Below are 25,622 nucleotides of genomic sequence, written 5' to 3' on the forward strand. Positions count from 1 at the left end.
GGGCATGGCCACTTCTGATGATTGACAGCTGCTCTGTCCTATAATTCCGCAAACACTTCCTAGCTGCACCTGATTGGACGACAGCTCCAGTAGTGGGCCATCCTCTCCTAGATTTCAAACCGGACCGGCATGGCAGCTCTTTTGGAAACGTTCTTTCATCTTATGAAAATAGGTCTCTGAAATGTGTTTCTGAAAACATGTGAGCCAAGAAAGAAAGCCTGCAGTTATTGAATCTGCCTTCGTTTTGGATCGATGATGGTTAGTTTAAAAGGGATTTTTCAGAGGCAAGTCACGCTGGATGACCCTGAATAGTTCGGCTCTATGCACAGCATTAATACTGAATAGAAAATAATTCATCATCAAATAATTCAACAGCTCAACTTGCTGTCCTCATAAAAATAAACAGACTGCAGTATGTGCACACCTGTCAGGCTAAGAGAACAGTCTTGATGCTCTGAAGACAGACTTGTGTCTTCTCCTGCTCTCTCTCTGTGGAGGCTGAGCCGTGATGCGTTGCCCCTCTTTCCCCCACATCTGTGCACATCTGTGGGCAGGGAGGGAGGCGACCCCTGCTCCATTTACTGCATCATCACAGAGCCCAGACGCACTGTCATCTCTGTTGTCACTCAATGTCAAGGCCATTTCTGACTTTATTGTTGCTTGCACTGTAGACTCTTGAACACTTTGCTTTGATTTTTTTAAACAGCGGGTACAGTTTTATCCCTGCTGAGGACAAAAATAAGTCAGAAGAGGCAGGGATATAGGGGAGAGTGAGGCAATTTGTGCCAAGGGGCAAGTAGTGCCACCCCTGTTATCTAGAAAACCATAGAAGAAGTTGGTCATGTGACCACATATTTTTGAAGAGGCATCCATTTCACTCATCCTGCAAAGAAGGGAGACACATGGTTTGAGAGGTAAGCACATTTCAGTTCAAAAAACATTTTTTTGCCCTCCAAAGTAAAATTTCTATGATCAAGGTTTTTTGATTGCTGTGTTTGAACAGTTATAGAAAACTTTGAAAACAGTTCACACAGGTTTTAGTACTTTAGTAAGCTACACCATGAGTCTATACACTTAGCATGATGTTAGCTCAAAACAGCTGGGGGATGCATTTTTTTTCAAAATGGTGGGCTTGGGGTAAATTGTGCCAGTGGCACAACTTGCAATTATATACTATATATTACTTTATTGTATTTTATTGTTATTGTACATTGTCTTCTTACCTTTGATCACTAAAACTATTCAGATTCAGATGAAGATGATTTGCAGGTGCTCATTTTGGAAGTTTTATTTTGTTCTGGGTATGTGTTCATGTGGCGCTAGGCCTTGTTATAGAAAAGTGGCCTGTGATCTTATTAAAATAATAAATAAATGTTAAATAATTTTGTATTGAATTTGTTTTGCTTTTATATAGCATTATCATTTGTGAGATTAAAATGATCTGTTTTACTTCAATTATCAATGGCACAATTTACCCCAGTGTATTGTCTCTAATGGCACAATTTACCCCGCACCGGGGGCAAGTTGTGCCACAAAATACTTTTTTTTTTCAAAAGCTATATTTCTCAAACAGTTTATATAAGATCCAAAGTGATTGTTCCCAGAGATGCACAACATCCTAAACTATATGTGCATATTTTAGTTGGAGGCATTACTGTAATCCCCTCGCTTTAAAGGCACTTTAAGTAAAAATTGGCACTACTTACCCCACTCTCCCCTATAGACCCCCTGTTGGGTCAGGGTTAGGGTTTGGTCTGTGCTACAGGTTTACATCTGTGAATGATCCTCTCCTGCACTGTGTCCCGCCCAAACATCCTGTTTCAACAGGAAATGCATCAAGTATTATTACATATATTTTAGAGTGGTTGTAAAAAACACCGGTTAACACTGATTAGTGTTTATAGGCCTGTCATTATCTGAGAGCGCTTACAGATTGTCTGAATCTTTTGTCAACTAATTTGCCACTAGGACTGAACAATTAATCAATATTTTATCGAAATTGCAATATAGCCAAGTGCCATATCCAAAACGCAGGGATTGTGCTGCTAATGAGATGCTATAGCCTGCAGACTGTATTCATGGTTGTTTAATACAGCCCCAGCAAAAATCGCAGCAGCATCATTTTAACACGTTTTCAGTGAAAAGTAAATGCAGAAATTCCCATTCCGACTTCATTGTGACTCATATCACAATTGCAACATCTGTCAAAATAATTGCTTTTTTTTTTTTCAGCCCTACTTGCCATCTAGTGTAGCATTAATTTAGCAGCTAGGCTAACAGCCAATGAGCTCATTCTCTGCTACTAAGATGGTGTGTCCAACCCGTTAATGACACAAGCTAAAAAGAGCAAGTTATTTTTTTAAGTAGGGAGAGCTTTTGTTCTGTCTGTCAGTCTGTTAGTAATGAAGGTAAATACAAAATCTGGTGTGTATTTTTCCAGCAGTGCACATAGCTGACAGATTGTATCATGCGATCACTGGAAGGTGAACACCTCAGCTGAGGCTGACGGAGCTCCACATGATAGATTTAGGGATCTGGTATAACAGGTTGCAGAGTTGGCTGCACCAAGACGGTGGCACAGCCGCTTCACTTCTTATTTCATCATCAGCAGTGCGGTTTTTTAGTATACACCAGTTTGTTTACCACCCATCCACTCGGTCCCTCGAAGACTTATGCGTGACAGTCAATGTATTATTATTCCAAACTCAGTGTTTTCCTCCTTTCTTTTATGTGCCACTGCAAACTGCCAGCCCTCCTCTCTTTAATTTGCCATCTTTCTCTTTTAAGCACATCTTCAAAGGTGGAGGGGTTTAGCAGAGCGACTGCCTTCAACAGCCTGACATTTGAAGCGAACTGACGAGAAGTTGTGGCTGTGTGGATGCACACACACACACACACACACACACACGCACACTTATTGCTGTATGTGTGCATGAGGCCACAATGCAGAGCAGTACCTGCTATCAGTAGCAGACATAAAAATACACCAAAGCAGTCCGACCCCATCTGTATAGCCGATCCTTTCCTAGTCCAAATACCACAGTGGTGTGTTTGTGCTCAACACACGCACACACACACATATATGCACAGAGAGACACACACAAACGCATTTTACCTATTTATCAGTAGCGCTGATACTCTTTCAGCCTGCCAGAGCCTGATCCAAAATTCCATAACATCAAACCCAGCCGCTGCACAGATAAATGGTATGCAGCATCAAGTAGAGAGACTGCATCACCAGCATGTGTGTGTGTGTGTGTGTGTGTGTGTGTGTATCTCTATTCTGAGTGATTTTCATATTTTAGCTTACTGTCCATGCTCCTGTAAGGGTTCAGATTCAGGAAGTTATACAAACCTTTAGAAAATGAATTATATGAACTGAAAAATGTACAATCATCAGCCTAAAGACAAAACTGTTTTTCATAGTTCATTAGTGCTGAACCATATGGTGAAAAAAAATTGCGATTCTAATTTTACAGATATTATGATTGTGATACGATTCACGATTTCAGTAGAGATTTTAGTTTTTTCATCATCATTGTCATTTTCACTGATAAAGCTATTAGAATGATAAAGGTGTTATTTTTGCTGGGGTCTGTACCAAACAAATGTGTTTTCTTACATCTGGAGAATAGACTTTGTAGGCCAGAGCATCTCTGTGGCATCATAATAATTCACTTATAATGCTATTTAGTCACATGTTTCAGCTTTATCAAAAACCTGCAGCTCCTGCAATTTGGATATTACATATGGCCATACTGCAGTTTCAGTTATATTTTAATTAATTGTTCAGTCCTATTTTTCCTTAGTTTATCGATTATTTTTTGTGATTTATCAAATTATTAGTTTATTATTTTTTTGGTTATACTGTAATTTTGCACATTGCCCACATCTATGCACATTGTATACATCTATGCACACGGTTTTTTGCACATTGGGTACTTAGATCTCTGGTGTCATCTTTTATTCCTTATTATTTATTTATTTAATCTTGTAATCTGTGGATACTGTTGAAAACTGTGAATTTCCTTCGGGATGAATAAAGTATCTATCTATCTATCTATCTAGTTTTTTTTTTGTTTTTTTTGTTTTTTTTTTTTTGATTAATCAATTTATCTTTTGATCTATAAATTGTTAAAAATGATGACAAATGTCTGTCAGAAGTTCCCACAGTCCAAGGTGGTGTCTTTAAAAAGTTTCAGTCAGAGGTCTTCATCGCGCACACGTGAACAAGCTCACCCAACAAATCAGGCGGCATGTCAAACCGCTGATGAAGAGGCTGATCGTTTGCATTGTCATGCGCCATATTTGTGTTCTGCAAGTTGCAGCAGAGTGCAGGAGTGCCTCCTTTCTACATTTGGTCTGGGTTTGTTCCTACACACCTGCACTAGAGCTTAACAATTCATCAAAACATTATTGAAATCACAATGTGGCCAACTGTAATATCCAAGATGCAATTTGTGGATAAAGCTGAAATGTCTGACTAAATAGCCTTATAAGTGAATTATGATGGCGCTACAGAGATGCTCTGGCCTATAAAATTGTACTCCCCAGATGTAAGAGAACACATTTGTTTGGAGCAGACCTCAGCAAAAAACACACTATCATCACTTTAATAGCTTTTTCAGTGAAAATTAAAATAGAAAAGTTATCACTCCTACTCATTTCTAATCATCTCACAATTTCAATACCTGTTAACTCGACTGCAAGATGATTTTTTTTCTTTGTATCATTCAGCCCTAACCTACATAATGACAACTCAGGTGTGCTGAAGTTGTTCATTTGCATTTTGTAATGATATGAAACTGAGAACAGCAAGAGATTCTTGGCAGTTATGAAGCGATAACCAGCAAGTGTTTGGTGTTTTTACCTGATAAATGACTGAAGCGATTAATCGATTATGATTATTACAGCTGATTCATCTTCTGTCTATCGACTAATCAATGAATCGGCTAATTGTTTCAGTTCTGATGGTATGTTGAGTTCTTGGCGAAGGTACCGGGCACCGAAACAGACAGAGAGGGAGAGACAAAGAGACGCAGCCAGGCAGTAGGTGGTAGACTTAAGCATGGAATTTACTGGAGATAAATTCGGATAAACAGCCGCTGGCCCAACATGCTACGGAGGAGGAAAGATTTGGAGCGAAAAGACTGCGAGAGAGGGATGAGAGAAAAGGCAAGAAGTGAGAAAGGCTGAAAAAAAAAAAATCGAGGTATGATTGCATTGCTGCAGTCTCTGTGACTCACACCCAGAGGATTACCCTATCCCCATTGTATTATCTCTCTCTCTGTCTCTCTTCTTCCTCCATTTCGTCTCCCTTTACTCCCTTTTTATATTTCACTCTTTGAATATCCCCTGCCAATCTGTCTCGCTCTTTCTTTTTCCCTTTCTTTTTTTTGGTGCTCTGTTCATCTCTCCCTGCACAAATACTGTCCCAATTACTTCCTCCGCAGAGAGCTCTGCAAAGTCTTGATTGCATCTGTTCATTTTGGGTGTAATTGATGCCGCTAAGCAACCCGTTGTCTCTCTGGGGGCGGCGGGAGGTGGTGGAGTCAGGGTGGGTGTGTAAAGGAACTGGAAGTTGAGGGACAATCATTGTTGAGCGAGACCAAAGATGCTATACTGCACAAAGATGACATGCACATGACAGCTGCGTGTGTGCATTAGCTTTTGACTAATATGTTTTTTCTCGATGTAGCAGTTTTACACTTAAGCTGCTGATAGTTATTCCATGTCATGAATGTTCACCATTTCCATGGCAAAATAGGACAAAAACCTCCACACACAGAAAAATAGAGGTGCTAACGGAACCAAAAATGGTTCTTTGGAGTGAATCCCCGTAGGTGCCTCAAAGAACCAACAAAAATTGTTCCTTCAGTGACCAGAAGCTTTTTTAAAAATGGTTCTTTAGAAATTTTTCAGACTAAATGTTTCTTGGAGCATTTTAAATCAAATTGTGTGCAGGTTGAAAACCAACAACATGTTGTTGGCCGTTTTTCGACGTTCCTTTTTCCTTCATTGGGTTCCAGACGAGCTGTGACGCTGTAGCATTTCTCACTGTTCTCTGATGGTTGACATGAATCCATTCACTGAGAAAATGCTCTACAGATTAATTGATAGCGAAAATAATTGTTAGCTGCAGTCCTAATTTCATGCTACTGCCACCAAATAACTCCAATACGAATGAAGAACCTGTAGTCGCTGAAGGAACCACATACAGTGTGCTACATTATGTAGTTATAACACAGGAACAAGACTGCTCTCTATCAGGTTCCAACCACAAGGGGGCAAATAAGTTGCCAATGTCAGGGGTACAAAAGCTGCACCTGAGAGGCCCCAGTGACAAGCTGCTGGACCCTGAACGGTTCAGCTATGTGCTTTATTTTCTGAGAGTGGACCAAGGATTTGATTGGTTACCAGTTGATGATGTAACAGACCGATGAACCTATATGGCCTGCGTCTATCCTGATTTCTGTTGTAGCGCTTAGACCACCATGGAGCAAAACAATGCTCCATGATAATATGATCTCATACATCACTATAGCAGTGGGCCTTTAAAGATCACACGCTCAGCCGGCAAAATCAGCATCAACACGGTCCTGACCCACAGAGCACATACAGTCACACCTGATCTGGTGCGCCCCCCCTCCCCAGCATGTGACCCTGTTCCCTTCAGGCTGCAGGCATAGACCATGTGTCGGAGAACGCCACAGCCCAAACACGCTTTGAACAACCAGCTACTCAAGTCTGTCATTTTTTTTTTCTTTTTGTACTATTGCTCTGTATGCTTTTGTCTTTATGGTATTCAGTTATTCTTTTTTTCAGTTTGTGTATGTAATGTAGTTGCTATTTTTGCTGTGTCTGTGATATTGTTGTTAGGTTTGCGTTAAAGTATACATGTACCAAACCATAGATATGAATTTCCTCTTGGAAGACAAATGAACTATATCAAAATGTCTCATTAGAATCTGCTGAGAAAAATCATCCAGAAACTGGATTAGTGGCTGAAACGTAGCGGTGGTACAGGGCAAGGAGGAAGAAGAGAAGAAGAAGCAAAAACAGACACAACAAAATGTGCTCAGTGGCAGGTTGTTGTTTCACACACTGCTGGAGCTGGGCTGACCCTCTGCATAGAGAATTGTTTTCTACTACTACTTTTTTTTCTTTTTTTTTTTTTTTTTTTGCACTGGTCAGGGAGTACTTGGCTGAAAAAATATTTCAGAAGGGGAACATTATTTGAGAAAAGTTTGAGAACCTCTGCCACAGAGAACCAATGCAGTATTGATCAGTCTAACTGTAATGTTTTTGCGTGTGTCCATGCATGATGTGAATACACCAAAACCACAAAGATCCATTACAGACTCTGGCAGCAGACTGATCAACATTCATGACACATAGTATAAAGAAGCCAGGAGACAAGCAGCAAGTAAGGCAGACATGCCACACACTGCAGATTTTGACCTGAAAGCTATGGATGTTTCCTCTAAAAACCTCATGAAAGAAGTTATAGCTGGATCTTATTGTTACATCTCACTCCCGGTTAACATTCTTCTTTATAAAATGAGATACAAATAAAGAATGTGTGCAAAATGCAAATGTATTCATTTATTTATTTCTTTTTCGGAACGATGTCTCTCTTGAAAGCACGGAGCATTCACTGCGTCATAGGCACCTTGGAGAAATCTCTCTGTTTCCAGCCCTCATACAGCGGAAAATCACTTTCTATTTGACGGCTTCTTTTTCAAATGGAAGTCATTGGTGCTCTTTGACCTGGCCTCTGGTCCCGCTGTCGGCTGGGGGAGATGGCTCTGAACCTGCAGCATTCAAAAGCTGTTCTGACTGCAGGTGCACCACACAGTCTGGTCTTTTACAGCAATTAAATATTTTACATTAAAAAAAACTGAGTGGATTACAGCATTCTGATCATTACTTGCACACTCAAATGCATCAACATTACGTGTTTGATTCAAACATGGAATAATGAAATAATGTCAATTTGGCTATGCTTTCTTCAAGACATCAATCCAAGCAACAAGGAACTCAAGGTATAACTCTTTACTTTTGAGTAAATGCAGTGATACTTAGTTGAAATTAGTTTGGCCTGTAAAGTTATTGTTCATGGAAAGGGTTTATTAAACTTCTGAAAATATAAAATCATATCTGGAATGACCCTGCAAAATGTCTTGAGACCACATGTAGACCACATTGATTAGTTTTCTTAATTTTCTTGGTAAACACTTCCCTCTCTATGGAGATGCTTGAAAAAATGAAGTGCAAAAAAGAATAACTAAATAACTGAACACATAAATAGAGTGCACTGCCATTGAGAAAGTGTGATATGTAAATTATTTAAATCCATATTAGTCATTGAATATTTTACTGTTATTTCAGGATGTTATTTTTTTTTTGTTTTTTTTTTGGTGGTAAACTTAATTTACCTTGAATATGCAAATTATGTAGATGTCAATCAAACCCTTCGAGGCTGTATCAAGTTTGTGACTGGCATGTCTATCTACTGCTCGGTGTTATAAAATGATCAGCCAATCATTGGTAATCCATAGGGGTTTGATTGCCATCCCAATAACTGAAATATTCAAGGTCCAAAAAATTAGGCCACACCATGAGGTGAAACATGCTGGAAAACTAATTCTGTGCAAGGAGGATAATTTCTATCAAAGGATTCATTATTTATTATTTAGGCTATTTCTAAATTTTTTTAAGCATTTCATTTATTTGTTAATTGATTTATGTTTGGTCCTCCATACCAAGCTGACATAGAGCATGGATTTCTAAAGAAGTCTGGTTTGGCCCACCATCGATGTGGACCTCCATAGTTCTTAGGGTAACTGCAACAGGAGGCGTTTCCCAGTTTTCCACAGTTCCTCTCCTGCTGCTGGCCACCGTGACTTAATCATCCCTTCGCTTATGTCAGTGCATCTTGGTTTCCCTGGAGAGCAAAGTGCTGACGGTGTCCCTCACCCCAGACAAAACCAGCTACAGCTGGCCTTGAAAGGGCCAGCGCCACGGCCTGTTTGAAGCCAGCTATTGTTGATTAGAAATGTAATCTGTGACCGTTAGGGCAGCCCTGACCGCGGGAAGGAAAAAAAGCATCAAGACAGCAAGTGAAATGGCACACAGCGCTGCCTCTTCAGTAGCAGTGGCACGGGTCTGACTCGCCTCCCACGGTCCTGGCGGCCATTTTGTGCAGATGGCAAGGCAAGCTGTTGGATTCATGACTTATAAATAATAGAGAGCGGCTCACCACACAGAACAGCACTGTATTACAAAGCTTGTGTACAGTCACTGATTGTGCTTCAATGAATCCTTGATCCGACTATTTTTCTGTAAAGCCTATCAAAGACTAGCTATAAATCTCAAGCATATTATTTAAAAATGAACCTGAGAGGAAAAATGATATGTGCAGCAAGGAAAAACAACAGCCAAAGAGATGTATTTAACATAAAGCGCCATTTCCAATGTGTCAAAAACTTACAAAAGAGAAATGTTTCAATGAAAAGTGGGAAAAGAATTTGAACACGAAAAGGCACAGCCACGATGAACCCACTTTTGTTCAAAATTTTGGAAAAGGAAATACTCCAGCTTCAAAAAGTCACTAGCACACAAAGTTCCTTTTCAATTCAGCTCGGTCTGTTCATATTGAAGTCTAAGAGATGTGTGTCTCAAACAAGCAGGAGGCAGTATGTTGTGGATGTTTCATGTTGCAGTCTGATTAAACTAAAGTCTAATTTCTCATGCATTAGCCTTTTGATTGAAGCTGCTGTTGAGAGATGGTGAGTGAATTCTGTGGAGCTTTTCATTCCCAAATCATACACCATATGGACAAAAGTATTGGGCCACCTAAAGGAGCTTTTCAGACATCCCATTCTAAATCCATAGGCACTCCACCAAACATGTCACTGCTTCAGAGTCCACCGCGCCACCCGACGCCTGGTGTTGTGTTTGGTGATGTGAGGACTGCGTGTGGCTGCTCGGCCATGAAGCTCCCGGCGCTCAGTTTTTGTGCAGATGTTGATGCCAGAGGAGGTTTGGAGCTCTGCAGTTACTGAGTCAGCAGAGCATTGGCCACTTTTACGCACTATGAGCCTCAGCGCTCGGAGACCCCACTCTGTAACTTTACGTGGCGCTGCCCCCTGGTGGCTGAGTTGCTTTGCAATAATCCCACTTCCAGCTGATGGTGGAATATTCAGGAGGGATCAAACTTCACCAGCTGACTTGTTGCAGCGGTGGCATCCTATTACATTACTATTACAGCAGCACGCTGGAACTCAGTGAGCTCTTTAGAATGAGCCATTCACTAATGTTTATAAAGGCAGACTGCATGGCTAGCTGCTGGATTTTATACACCTGTGGCAATGGGACTGAATGAAACATCTAAATTCAGTGATTAAGAGGTGTGGCCCAATACCTTTGTCTATGTGGTGCATGTCACTCTTACAAAAAACACCCACTTTCACAAATGGGGAAGGATTCCTACCTGTAACATGATATAGGAAAGGCAGAATGAGCCTATTACACTGAGGGATCTTGAATAACAGGATCTACACAGAATAGTCTTTGCTTGATGTTTTTGGGTGCCAAAAATGTAGTACCAAAAATGTAATACCTGGAATGACCCAGACCCATCTATTATTTAAAAACCTGGTCCTAGACCCCTGCAGAACCCAGAAATGGCATCTAATTATCCTAATTTCAATGCACAAGCTTTCATTTAGTCATATTAACAGTGAATTAATTCAAAATGTGTCACAGTGTCAAGGTGCATGTAGCGTTCACCATCCCTCCGTAATGTTTCTCACACACGCATACACACATAGCGACTCCAGGGATGCTGTGAGAGGAAAAGGTTGAAGGGTTGCAGCAGTTGTGGGATTTGACAGCCATCAGTTCAGCAATTGGGTTCGAGCTCCTCTAAGATAAGAGACTGATTGCGATGGCGTGTGTGTGTGTGGTTTTTATCTATTTTTTGTCTGTGTGTGTGTATGTGTGTGTGGGGGGGCCATGAAATGCCAATAGCTGTGGAGTTTTTGCTTTTAGATAGAGGAAGAGGAACTCCACATATTGATGCCAGTGCCCTCACATGTTTATTTATCATAGCACATGTTAAAGGGATAGTTTGCCCATTTTGAAAAAAAAAAAAAAAAAAAGATTCTCTCCTTTATTTGTGACTATGCCTACAATTACTAATATTGCCAAGAATAATAAAGAATTTAAAGGGATAAGTTATTAAAGGCAATTATTTTTCTGAATGTTAGCTGGGGGGAAGTCCAGCTCAATGGCAGGAGGCTAACAGTTAGCATTTGGAGCATCCAGCCAGTATCCAGCACTCAGTAACAATGAGAGGAAGATAGCACCACTACTGTCCTACAGAACAGCTGGGGGGAAGTGAGATAATACAAACATTTCCAAAATGGTTGAACTATCTCTTTAACACAGCATTTTGACATCGAGTCTGTGTATGTGTCAGATATCTAATGAGGAATGAATTAATCAATTAATCTTTAGCATCTTCAAAAAATAGGTTCTGTGTCTGATCATATGTTTTATTGTTGAGTTTGGAAACTAGAAATCTCTGAGCCTGGCCTGGTGTATTATTTTATTATGATATGTTCTTCCTATGGGGCAATAAAAACCTTACTTATTCTACCTTTAAAATAAGCACAATAACATAAGTTGTGCAAAATTAGTCATCTTTCATATTGTTTTCCAAGATGTTGGAACCTGTGGATGTTTCCATGCTTTGTTCACCGCCCCTGTAAATAGGAAGAGGGAAAACATCCATTGTTCTACAACATAGTAGATAAGTTCAAAATCTTACTTTTTTGTATTTCCTATTTATTCTCCTGGCCTGTGAAGCAGTTTATCTGCCAAGACCAAAAAAAAAAAAAAAAAAAAAAAAAAAAAAAAAACAGGTGGCCAGGCTATTCTGATGCCAGGAATGACAAATCAGAGTGGCTCAGCAAATTGCACTAAAATTCAGTTTTGAGGCCTAACACAATGTTTCACCCAGACAAAAAAAATACCAGTTACAGAGTTGTTAATGGATTCTTTGTCACATTTCATAATAATCAAGACAAAAAGGCATTAATTGCTCTGGTGCCTACATCAACATGCTAGTGAGTTTTTGATCTCCAACAGGGGTTTTAATGCTATATTTTGTGTAGCATTGTGAAGTATTACTTTGATATACAAATCACTGTGTAGAGGAACCTGCTTTGTGGAGCCTTTTATCTGCTCAAAATGCTGTCATGTTATACATTTACTCACCTACTGCAGCAAAATGCTTCATCTGAAAGTGAATTGCATTAGATGTTACTGATGTTGAAATCCATAATGACGTCTTTTCATATTGGCTCACTAACCATCTGTGTTAGTTGCTGTCTTAGTTAAGACTTAGGGAAGGAAAGACAGTGCTGAAATTATTAATTTTATGCCTCTTTCATAACATTCTGCAGGAAAATCAAGTTTACAGTGTAGTTGTGATGGAGCTGTGGGCTGGACATGGGTGGGGGGTGAGGGGGTCTGGTGGTAGGGGACTTGCTCAGTCAGGCTCATAGGCTGGATGCTGTGTCTTTTCCCCATGACCATGCATTGCTTTAAGAAAAATGTCTAATTTGCAGCTGCTGTCTCTCTGTTCTTACGACGTCATAACATCAAACACCGGATCAGGCACTATTAGAATGAAAAAGACAGTCACAGTCAGCAAATTATGTGCAACGCTTTGAAAGAAAACACCCCTAGTAAGTCTTAAAGGAAGATTCAACCATAAAACATATTAATAGTTTCCTTACACCTTACATTCTTGTTAGCACTTCAGAATTATGATGACATAATTCTGTGGAAGTAGAATCTATGAGACTGAAAGGGGATGGAGGGGAAGGACAGGCGTGGCAGAAACCAAGAACTTCTTCCAGTCTGGCATAACACTTACATCCACAAACAGCACCTCTTAAAAGCCTCATTTCTGCGCAATTGATACGGACATGGACATGGACGGAGTCTTCTGTCCATACTCTGCGTTCCTTTCGTCTGCATTTGTGCATGTTTTCAGGAAGCTCACGGATATGAACAAAATGAAGCAGCACCACCAGAAACTGTGGGGGCAGCATAGCCAAGAGTTCAAGAGAGACCGGTCTGTAAGCAAGACATGAGGAAGAAATTTTATTCATTGGTAATACTAGAGAAAATAATTCTCCTTCCCTTTGTCAGAATGTATTAATGACCTCAAAGACCACCGCCATCCACAACACCGCCTTTGCTTTTGCCTCTTTGTAGCAGGTCCATTATTATGATCTCCACCATCGCCATGTTTGCTGTTGTCGGAAACTTTGGACTGTTGCCCTCTAGTGGATCTACTGTGTAACATCCATGCCAATGTAAAGGACGCATGGAAGCATGTGAGCAGAGACAGTTGCATCGTTTGTGGCGGATGTGGCTATTTTCACATGTAAAAGGAGTTTCAATGAGGCTTTAAGTAAACTCTGCTGTTACATAGCTCACACACCAAGTACACACCTTTCCAGTCACCATTTCCCGGGACTTTTGGAAATGGTGTTTTCCGGTTTCCAATAATGAAATTGTTTCTTTATTCTTATGAAATGGTTAACTAGTGCAATTTTTTGCAGTCGTTAGATGGCAGTTGTAACCAGTATATATGGTATCATCTACCTAAGCCTGCAAAGCTAGCAAGGTTGCGACTTCTGTTCTCTGTGGTAGATCCCAGGCTGTGGCACAGAGGACAGCAAAGAATACTGCGGTTGTTTCCTCCAAATTCTGCTGAAAGAGGGCCGCATATCTGGGCCGCATTCAATGGACACTTGCACTTGTGGAGCAGTTATGATAAATGTGGTCTTGAAATGGGACCTTCAAAAGACGCGGCCCCTGAACTGGAACGCGGGTCAAAGGGAGAAAACTTTACCAAACATCCATGATTCCTAAGGAGGCCATGTCACCCTGTCTGTCCATCTATCTGTTCAACTCTTAATCTGAGCATCATATCTCAAAATCTATTCCACAAATTGCCATGGAATTTGGAGAGCACGTTCATGCTACCCAGAGGATGAAACCTGTCAACTTTGATGACCTTGTGATCTTTCCTCTGGTGCCACCCTCAGGCCAAATTGTACAAAGCCCATTATCTTACTATTTGCATTCGCCCCACATGCACTGAGCCGGTGGGACACCAGCGGTAGAGATGTGCGCTTGTTAACGCCGGCTTTGAACAGAAAGACATTTGAGAGAAAAAAATCAGCCCTCAGCAGCTTTTACAACAGGGTACATCATGTAATTCTATACAAAATCCCTCCGACACACTGTTCTGTTCTTAATGTTCTTATTAAAGGAAAACTCTTAATTAAACAACACCATGAAGTCTGGAAGCTTAATATCTTCCTCCCCCATGCACAGATCACATATATTGATCAATCCATCCATCTTCATCTTTCTCCCTTTTGGAACTGTTTCATCTCACCTGATAGCTCTATCCCTTTGAGGTGAGCACAACAGACATGAGCCTCCTCATTAATTAATTGAGTAATGATTACATACATTATTCAGCACTATAGTGGAACTCGATGCCTCCCCTGTTGAAAAGAAAGACAAACAAAGAAACTCAACCCCGTTTCTATAGAATTTTCAAATTAGCTTAGTGAGATTTTGTTGGATTTGATTAAGGATTAATGAAATGATGATAAGCAAGACAGATGCTGTGGTAATTAAGATCCTACATCGCCCTGGAAACTATATTGGTGTAGTAATATATGTGGGTAACCGTGGCTTTTTCCAAATGTAGGATATCATTCTTTCAGTTTGGTCTGTTTCTAATGTGATGGAGACAGTGCAGTTTCATTGTTAAACTGAATTGATTCTGTCTTCATTTTTTGACTGGGTTCCACACAAAAAATATGATTTTGTGTTGTTATTATTGGTAGGATTATTAGTAGTAAAAGTAGTGGTGGCTACAGTGAAGTTTTAGTTTTCAGTGCTTGGTTTCAGGGGGATTTCCACCAGTAAAAGTACAAAAGAAAAGTCATTGAGTCATTTTTTTTTTTTTTTTTTTTTAACTTTTTGGTTGGATCTAAACATACTGAATGCCAGCACACAACACCGGATATCCAAAACTTCCGTACAATAACATTAGTATCACAACTGATATTGGCCTAAAACTCCACATAGGTGGAATCATTATCATTCTAGCACACACACTGTACTCTCTACATGTATCTACATTCAAACATGTAATACCTGCATTGGGATGCTGTGTAAATATAGAAGGAAGTGAGGTGGCGGTGTATCGCCAAGGCATTCCTAGTGGCCGTGTTCAAACTCAACGCCAGATGTTCCACTTGACTCACAACGCAAAGGGGATGTGACAGAGCCAGCTGGCCTAAAGCCTTGAAGCAAGTGAAAGTACTTGCACATCACAAGTACAAATGTGCACACACACACAAACAAACACACACATGTACAGACACAGGCACACATACACCCACGTGGAAGCATCAACTGTCAAGGGAAACTGTCATGCACTATAATACCCTTACTCACACTGTTTATTATGCATGAGAGCACATGCATACACATACATACACTGTAAACATACAGAGCCATACACACACACGCTGAATTTCAACTGTCATGTCAGCCTAAATACACAAGATGTTTTTTCTCCATCAGAGTTAATCCAAACTTCAGCTCTGAAATTGATTTAGTATGCGTTTGTGTGTTGCTAAACTTGTTTGGATTAATAGGGCTTTCCACGGAACTCAGAACTGGGATAAATCCAACTGTCCATGTAGAAAAGTGCAAAGGGAAGGCAGTTCACTCTGACTTAACTGCACCCGGAACGGCGGTCGTTATGGTAACCTGACTGCAAGACTGAACGACAGTCATTAGGATCACCAGACTACAGGGGTGAACGACGGTTGTTACGGTAACCTGATTCCAGAAGTGAACAACGGTCATTTGGGTCACCTGACTCTTCTAAAAAAAAGTCCAGTTTACCTTGACTCAAACTAACAGTTAGTTTACCATTTTAATGAAACCACTCTCAAAGGAGCCTTACTATTATTTTATTTTATTTTATTTTATATTATTATTGTTGTTGTTGTTGTTGTTGTTTAGTATTGTCCACCAAGCAGGACTGAAATTACGTTCCAGGAACTTTATCTGGAACTGTCTATCTGTGTCGTAGTCACAGAAATAAGTCCAGAACCCATGAAACAGGCTTCACAGTGCAACGTTCGCATCTAAGTTCTTACAGTCAAAAGGGGCTATTTTTGACTCAAATGTGACCTTTTCAGTTTAGTGCCACCGCTTGCCTCGATTGTCATTCTCCTAATGGTTGTGCACATTGTGTATTTTCAGAAATGGGATGGGGATGGTGCTTCTTGTAAACAGTGGGGGAAGCAGGGAGGAGCATATATATTTTGGCAGCAAACACTGAAGAGGAGATTAAAAGGGCATAAAAAAAAAAAAAAAACGCAGCGTGGCTGATCCGTGCGATTTGGTTTTGGTTATCATTCAGTCTCAATCAACATTCACACTCTCCGTGGTACTTTGTTTTATACACACACACTGAGCTCATCTTTCAAAAATCTCTACTGTTAACCAAGGCAGGTAGTTATATTTACTTGACGTAGGTCAGAGCAATGTATCAGATTGTGAATTATGACTTTTGCAACCTAGATGTGACCATATTATTCATACTTATCCTCTTTGGGATACTGGAGGTGCTGTAACTTGGGAGGGATCTGAGGTCTTTCCTTATTCTGTCCTACTTGGCTTCAGGAAGTGGTGTAATGCAGTTTTCTGTCTGCTCCATATTTTCACCCATGGAAAGCTTCAGTCATGGCTGCAAGGTGGGAGGGAGGGGAAGTTTTACAGCTACTAATCAAAAAGAACATCCCTTTTCTTGTCACGCATTAATTTGTCAGTGGACTGGACAGTATGCTGCAGCTCATTCCTCATCCCACTATCATTTTTGTCAGTTGTGTTTTCATGAGAGAGAAGAGGGAGAGATAGTTTCATAATAACATTAATGAAGCGGAAAACCATGCGCTCTCCATTAAAAGTCACATTTATTAAATACGGAGGGTAAAATCATGATGTTTTAGCCAAGAGGCCCTCATCAGATAACAATCAACAAGAAGATGCAGGATTATGCACACCAAAGAAATGCTAATGCTAATGCTGATATTTATTTATCACCTCCACCCAAGGAGCTGCATTATTTCTAACACAGATGCCTGCTGGTGGTGCTACAGGGAAGGTCATTGGGTCATCCAAATTGCCCAGTGATCTTGTGACCTTTTGACAAAATTTCACTGCTACCAGTGTTACAACATTTTTACCTTCTGGTGACACTAGAGGAAACATTTTTTGGGGAAAAAAAAGTCACTCCCCCATGGGCACTGGCCCAAACAGATTGGTTCAGAGCAAGTGTTTATTTACTTGGTTGAGAGTATCATGATTTCTCTAATAGACTCATGTATATGTAATCATACAGTTGTTCTGAATTTCTTAAGAAATCAAGGTCTGTTTTTAAGTATGCCTACTGGTGCATGACTGGCATTCCCAAGTAAAAAATAATGGTGTTCAGATATAGGAATACAAGAAAATAGAAATGTTTTTTGGATGTTATTATTATTTTTTTAATTCATATTTGCTGATATAAAGCATTGCAGCTAAAAAGTGAGAAAGCTGTTTTTCTTTTTTGAGTTTAACATGAACACTGTTATTTGAAACCTTCTCCAAAAGCATAAGTTGTCATTTAAAAGACCAAAGGAAGTCTGAAGTGTTTATATACCCTAATTATCTGAAAACTTGAGTCAAAATGTAGGCGTGTTAATGGTGTTCCACTGACTGATAATGAGCTCTTTTCTGTTAAGATAATCATTTCATACTAATTGGTTTCAGATCCAATTATTCAGGTTCATATAAAGGAACATCATGACAGACTTGATGATGGACTTAAGTTCCCTATATTGCATTCCCACCCAACCACGATGCTTGCCGCTGACCTCGCTCTTCTCCTCTTCCGCTCTTCCTTCAGCTGGGACGACGTACATCTTTGGGAAAGGAGGAGGCCTGATCTTGTTCAAGTGGCCAGCTAATGATAGGCCGAGCACCAGGACCGACCGGCTCACTGTCGGTTTCAGCACCTCCCTGAAAGACGGCATCCTGGTCAGGATTGACAGTGCTCCGGGCCTGGGGGACTATCTCATGCTGCACATAGTGAGTACTGCAGCGCTTCTTCTTCAGAAAGACACTGCTTTGTTTTGATAATCTTTCCACTTCTGTTTCCTGTGTTCCCCTCTCCTGTTATATTTTTTGCACCACTTTTATCCCTTGTTTCCTTCTTTCAATGTCTAACAGGGCCAGTGGTAGTCTAGCAGATGGTTTGTAACTACAAGGCTGCCAGTTCAAACCCCCAACCAATAAAGCTGTGTTCCTTTTATGCAAATGTTACATTATGTTACCTATTGTGTTTTTATGCTTAAACCTAAGCTTTCCCTAACCTTAACCAACTTGTTTTGGTGGTTAGAGTGACCAAAATGGCTCAAATGCTGCCTCACATGATATACAAGATATGTTGATTAGAGGCATATTTGTGATTAATCAAAAACAAACATAATCCATGCCAAAATGTGTTTAGCCCTAAGTGTAATTTAAGAAAGTAGTTTGGTTGTATGGGAACATAATTTTTAGGGGGACAGGGTTGCCTTTTGAAGAACAAAATCTTCAAAGCCCCCTCTTTTGAACTCTTGCTATTCTTTTATACTTTTAGCTTGAAGCTTCGCTAAAACTTTAAATGGGTCACCATGTGATATAGTATTTGAATGATTGAACATTTTTAGATCTTTTGTAGTTTTTGAGCGATCAGTTTAAGTTTCATGCAGTTTTCAGTGAATACATTGTTTGTTTGTTTTTCATTTACATTTGAATATATTAATTTGATTGCAATGCATATATATATAGAGTCAAGCTGAGCCAAATACAATGTAAACTGTCCTCGGTTCCACAATTTTAAATATATATACACATATTATCTATAAAAATGTTAAGCTTCACATCTCAGAAACCATCAGCCTTGGAGGACATGGCTCTACATGGCTTAAATTTGTGAAATAAGCTGTTTGATTTTTTTTTCCTAGCCTACTTAAGTAAAGGAATGCACACCTTATGAATACTTGATGAATTGAACTCTGAATCTCTGTGACCACTGGCAACTTCTCTTCAGCTGTTGTCAAAATGAGTGTGGTGTTCCCCAGGGGTCCATGTTGGGTCTTATTTTATTTTCAGTAAGACAAAACATGGCATTGCATTTCATCTCTACACTGATGACACGCAGCTCTATCTGCCTATACATCCCAATGTTTCTAGCAGGCTAAATATTCACAGAGATTGTATGACTGAAGCAAAAAGCAGATGGCTCAGAACTTCTTTTCGCTCAGTGCAGAAACAGCTCAGGTGATTTCCACGTAAGTTCAGTAATAACAAGAACAATAATAATACCAAATATAATAATCCATAAGAACCACATTCTTGAGCAGTTTTGTTGATCTGTTGGTGGCTGTTGCTTTTTAAAGAAAAAGAGGGTATTTTTTCATCTCAGCCATATCTTTTGAGGAACAGGGCAAAGCAGTGGTCAAATCCTGCTCTATCAACTCCAGGTCATCTGTAATATTAAGATGTTTCTCACTGTTCCCGACTTAAAAGGAGTTATCAGTGGTTTCTTTCCTTATATACTTTATTAGTATATTAGTAGAGAGATGAACAGAATTCATTCTGTTCAGTCAGAAAATCCTCACCATTCTCCAGCTGGCCCAAAATGGATCAGCAAGGCTTTTAACCAAAACCAGATTGAGAGACCACATCATTACCATTTTAGCTGAATTTCACTGTTTGCCAATTAAGCAATATCCAGTGAATGGGAGTGCTGTTATACTGCATATCAGCTGATATTCAGCATAACAGCACAACCTCAAGTGTGATATTGCTTCTATACAACAGTTTAACAAACAATGGCACTTATCAGTTAACTGTAATGTAATTTTTTGGCATTACTGAATTTGTCAGAATATTCCTCTGCAGCCCAGCATTGGCCTCTAGCCTGTTTGTGTAGAGCAGATTACAATGGTAAATGGAAACAAATAGAAAGGGATGTAAAATGTTATCAAATCCAAAAATGAGTTGGGGATAAAGGACTGGCAGAGGCTTTGAAAAATGCAATGGACCCAATAACAGCCTTTACTCTGGAAATATGTTTCAGCATAGGCAAAAAATGCCAACTACAGACAGCTGTGAAAAACCTGAGCTGGTTTGCATGTGGCCCAAAATTTACACCAAGGTTGTATGACATAAGATTCAAAGATACAGACAGGCATAAGTGCAATGTGAACAATTATGAAAAATTAAGAATGTATTTGAGTTTTTAGCCTTTGAAAGAGAAATATTGTCTTGACGATTGAGATTTTTTAGATATATACAGTTAAGGGACTATTCTGGGAAAGAAATAAGGAATGATCCTGAGAAACTGCAAAGGAAACTAACAGTGTCACTGATTGTAGATGTCCATAGACAGCACAGGTCTAGGGTCATGTCTGCTTTCTGTAAAAGCCTGGGGGAAAGTAGGGGAGATTCAGCACTATATATCAGATCAAAATGGGAACAGGAAATAAATATTGTCTTCTCAGAGGAAAAATGGTGTGAAATGTGTGAAACACAACAGGTCTATTCACAACAATGAAGGGAATTGTGCAGGTAAAACTTTTTTTTTTTTTTTTTTTTCATTAGTTTCCAAATCAAAAGTAGTCAACTTGCTGTAAAACAACAGTGCTGGAGGTTATGTGGTAACACAAAACAAACCACTCACACATTTTTTGGGAAAGACTGTGGAAAGACAAGACTATACTGAGATAATATGAATAAGGTTGTAAGTTATCTCTTGGGATACCAAATAAGGTTGTATGTAATCTCTTGGGATACCAAATACCCAAACCTGCATCATAATGTACCTTGGTTCTGTTGAAGACGCTGTGTTAGGAGAGGACTGTTATGCAGTGGTGGAGCCACACAATTTTCATTGGCGTGGCCAGGTTGGGACCAGTGGTTACTTTGGTGTGGCACAGAAATTTGTTTGTTTTTCCGTGCATAGAGCAGCAACGTATGCCATATAGACACAATTTCTGGTGACTGTCCCTTTAATTCACTTATTCAGGCTATTAAATGAGCACCAAGCTTACAAGTGCACCATTAAGAATCACAATAGGCTACAATTTTTTATATTATCTTCAATAGATAAAACAATCTCTGGCACAGTTACAATTGCAACAGTTTTTTAATTGGTATTATACAGTTTATGTCATACATATTTTGTCAAACCTTTGTCAAACCAACAATGATGCATTTTAAGGATTTAAAATACCCTACACAGTGTGTGAGTTGTTAGATACGGCACTTCCTAAAGCACCACCAACATTAAATTAATTTTACAGGTTAATGCATCAATAACCCTCTGAAAGAAACCACTCTTCAAATGGAATACTTACTAACCGACTCAGCATATTATCCACGACAGGGTAGAATAAGGATCCAGACTTCAGTATATGGGGCCATTGCCATCCCGTGCCTCATGATTGCCATCACCAGAAAATGGTATAAGATGGATTCATCAAATGAATAGCAGTGGATAGACATTGTGCATGTAATCTACATAGCGGAAAAATGGACATTTTTCCTTTTAAGAGTTAAAGAAAACACATTTGATAGGAGCTGTGGCACCAATTAAAGCCATGACTGATTAATGAAAGCATACTGTAACTTTGTATAAGTCTTATACATACAACTGTTTATGCCGTATGTTAATTTGTTCTTTGCAAACTTACATAGAATTCTAAATGAATACCAAAAAAAAAGATATTTCTTTCTCCCTTAAATACTAAAATGTCTGACGACTGTATTGCTGCTTGCAGGTATAATTAAAATTTGAATCTGGCCTAGTCAGTGTTGTCCACCTCTGATATGCTTATATTATAAAGTTTGAGTAATTACATATGTATTGTAGAATTAATGAGTCTACACCAGTTGGGAGGCCCTAATATTAATTGAATTTAATGAGACTTTAAAAAAAAAAAAAAATGTATTTCCACACAAGCATGCATAGCTAATCCTAAAAATAATTACAACTATGAGGAGCAGTAGTAATATCTCGCATTTCAATAGCCAGTTTTCTTGTCAAATGGTGGTCCAAGGGCCACCACTTGGACCACCATCCCCAGACATCCTGCATTTGCTGATTGCAGCTGGTGAGCACTGAGCAGATGCATACATAGATACATGTTCTTGCTGTAAAGCATACCTGCAGACAAACACTCACACACTTGTGCACACACAGAAAATGTTTGGTGTGTTAAGTTTGCAAACAACCTCATGCACACATTCATGTTGACTGCAGCTCCTCTGAGCTGCAGGTTTGCATAATAAAGGCATTCTTTTCTAAATTCCCTCCATACCAACATAAAATGCTATTACACACAGATACAACTTCATTTCAATTAACAGAAATAGAAATTACATTATTAAATACAATAATCCTGGGACACTTCCCATTGATACCATTATTGCAATCATCTAAATCTTAAAATCAGATGTATGTGCTTTTGATTTGTAGTCAAATTACTTTATGAATTTGAAAATGTTTACATTATTTTTGATTAAATGATGTAACTGGCTCCAACCAAAAGAGGCAGTAAGCTACTGACATTGTAATCCAGTTTTCTCTCTCTCCATCTGTCTGTGGATTTTACTGTGGCCTTTGAGCCAGCTCTGCTGGGACTCGTGTCTGAGAGGTCTGCCAAATTATGTCTGTGCAGTGGACCTACATACAATCACAGCCCGTGTGAGACTCCTTTTACTGGGGAAAGGACAAAACTGGAAGACACACAAAAAACTACCAGAGACTTAGTCCAATATGGAACTTTTGTTATGGGAAAAACAACGTGTAAAAAAGAGGGGATAAATCTGCACCAGGTCCACATGCTTGTTGTCAAGATGCAGTGTTTAAGCATCATATGAAACACCTAGTGCTACACAACGTAACATACAGTGTGGAGGCTGGCAGTTTTATCATGCAGTGGATGTATTCATTTATGGTAAATATACTAATACCTAAAAAATGGTTATGACTTACTGACATTAAACTGATACATGTAGCATATTTTTAGATACCTAATGTCTTTGAGATACCTTTTAGCTCCAAAAAAGCCATCACCATTGATGTTGCTGCTTCACTGGGATATGTAACATTAGCCATAAGATAATTTAGGCATAAATTCTTAGAATGGGTGAAGTTCTAGTTACATTTAACTAGATTAACCATGTGAGGTGCCATGCTGTATGTCTAATGAAAGTTTAAATCAAACTCATTTAAACTGCTAGTCTAAATAAAACACCTTTGCTAGGATAAGACACCCACATTTTTCACACATTAGTGACACACAGTGTCACACTGACATCCTTTGCTCTGGTGGACCGGCGGCTCTATTACACACTTTGCCTCGATACTGGGCTGGTATGTAATGACTATTTTAGACGAAATTCTGCCCAGGTTATTTTTGCAAGCTTTAAACACACTAAAATGCAAGGCAAAAACTGCATTGCAGAAATTTCATACTGTCAGGACTTAGTGTATTTGATGGTCTCTGCTGGTGCAAATAAAAGCAACTGGGTGATAATGGAATGCTGTAAAAAGAGAAATGAAAAGAAAAGAAATGAAATGAAAAGGAAAAAAAATGAAGATCTCACCCATATCTGTAGTTATCTCACCTAAAAGTCTGAAGACGCAGTGTCACGAAAATGCAGTGTGTGCCCAATGGGCCATCTGCTTATCTAAATTTATGCCACCAAAATCATCCTCAAATAGGGTTGATCCTCATTGTTCTCTCACTCTCATTAATTTAAATGTTGCAAAGAAGCGCCAAGCTTTTTTTTTTTTTTTTAACACTTTGGATACATCAGCACATTTTGCACCAGTGTGCGTGTGCTTGTTTTTTAAGTTCCTCTGTTGGTTTCAGATGGCAAACTAATTGAAAAAAGTTTCAGAAGAGGCAGCATTGGAAATCCTTTTTAATTCACTTTCTTTCACTGCTCAGATATCTACAAATGGGGCTCCCTGTACCGAGAAGTGTATTTGTTAGTGACAGAAAATGCTTTCTGTAGTCATTAACAGCTAATGCCTTCACTCCTACTGCTGAGCAGCAGGATAGCAAGGGTATAATTACGGTGCAAAATGTAAAACTAAATGTATCTACGGTTTGCTGCCATTTTCATAAGTGGAGTCGCAGAAGATAAGAACTGTAAGTGATTATATTTTGCGAGTGAGTTAATTAAAATGTACACACACACACTCACACACACACAAAGTATGGCTTTTAAAGACTGCTACATTTGGCCCCAGCAGAATGTTCAGGTTGTCCCACATTTCTCTACTTGTGATCTTTGACTACACAGATGTTGGATGGCAGCTCTTATTTCATTCTCGCTGTAGTTAAGGGAATTTACAGACCAAAAAAAAAAAGAAAAAGAAAAAGCCGGGCAAAGAAGGACAAAATAAAGTAGCTGAGGTGCAAACATCCTTTGGCCCTTTCAGTGAGGACTTCCAATCAGGTGGAGCAATATAACTGTACAGAAAATCACTAGTGTTGATCGTTTTAATCAGCTGGAAAGCCATAACCACACTTCACTGGGTGATTGTTAGTTCAGTGGAAAACCCTGACCGCTGAGCCATCAATCCACTCTGGGGCCTTGTTCCCCTGCTCTCCTGCCACTGCAGCAGCAGCAGCAGCAGCACTCACAAGCTCTACTACCAGGGCTTGTTTAGCTTTGTGGTTGGTTTTCTTGTAAAAAAAAAAAAAAAAAAAAAAAATCATTGTCATTGTCATGTCATTTGTTTAGTTGCAACATAAAATATCTACCATGTGAACATGTGGCAGTTTCTTGAAAAACAATTTGGTCGTATGAAACTATATCTCACTGTTGATCATTATCTCTACCAGCAGAGTCGGACAGGTTGATGTTTTCACCCATTCCATCTGCTTGTTTGTCTGTATGCTTGTTAGCAGGATACATCAAAAACTTATGAATGGACTTGCTGAAAACTTTGTGGAGAGGTTAGTCACCAGCCAAGAAGGAGCGGATTAACTTCTGATTGGTCAAAAGGGGGTGTGGGAGTGGGCGTCACTGATCTCAAAAAGGCATAGAACGTCCAAACGGATTCTTATAACATGGCCAGATTTTGTGGAAAGCTTGGTTAAGGAGTAAAGAGAGTTGATTGGCCAGAAGGGACTGTGGTGGTGCTGTGGCCTGTCACAAAAAGGTACATAACTCCAGCAACAGAAATATTCCCTGAATTTATTCAAAAATGACCTTTACAGTGGTCCCTCGTTAATCGCGGGAGTTACGAATCCGTGTATCATTCGTTCTTTCTATTTTCAATTGCCAATCAAAAATTTAAAAATGAAAAAGTGACTGGTTATTTTGTTATTTGTTTTTTAATCTAACAACAAAATCCAAAATATGCCTGGTTTTTCATAGTTCAATTTTAG

General features: G+C 39.4%; 1 protein-coding gene across 1 annotated transcript in view; it reads left to right on the forward strand.

Moving 5' to 3' along the window:
* nrxn3a (neurexin 3a) overlaps positions 1-25,622 on the forward strand; it is a 445,490-nt gene that overhangs the window by 347,700 nt on the left and 72,168 nt on the right. Inside the window, exon 20 of the mRNA XM_030044763.1 lies at positions 18,071-18,252. Within this exon, the coding sequence (XP_029900623.1) occupies positions 18,071-18,252 (182 nt within the window). The remainder of the gene's footprint in view (positions 1-18,070; positions 18,253-25,622) is intronic.

Source organism: Myripristis murdjan, chromosome 22 (assembly GCF_902150065.1).
Source record: "Myripristis murdjan chromosome 22, fMyrMur1.1, whole genome shotgun sequence".
Taxonomy (NCBI): Eukaryota; Metazoa; Chordata; class Actinopteri; order Holocentriformes; family Holocentridae; genus Myripristis; species Myripristis murdjan.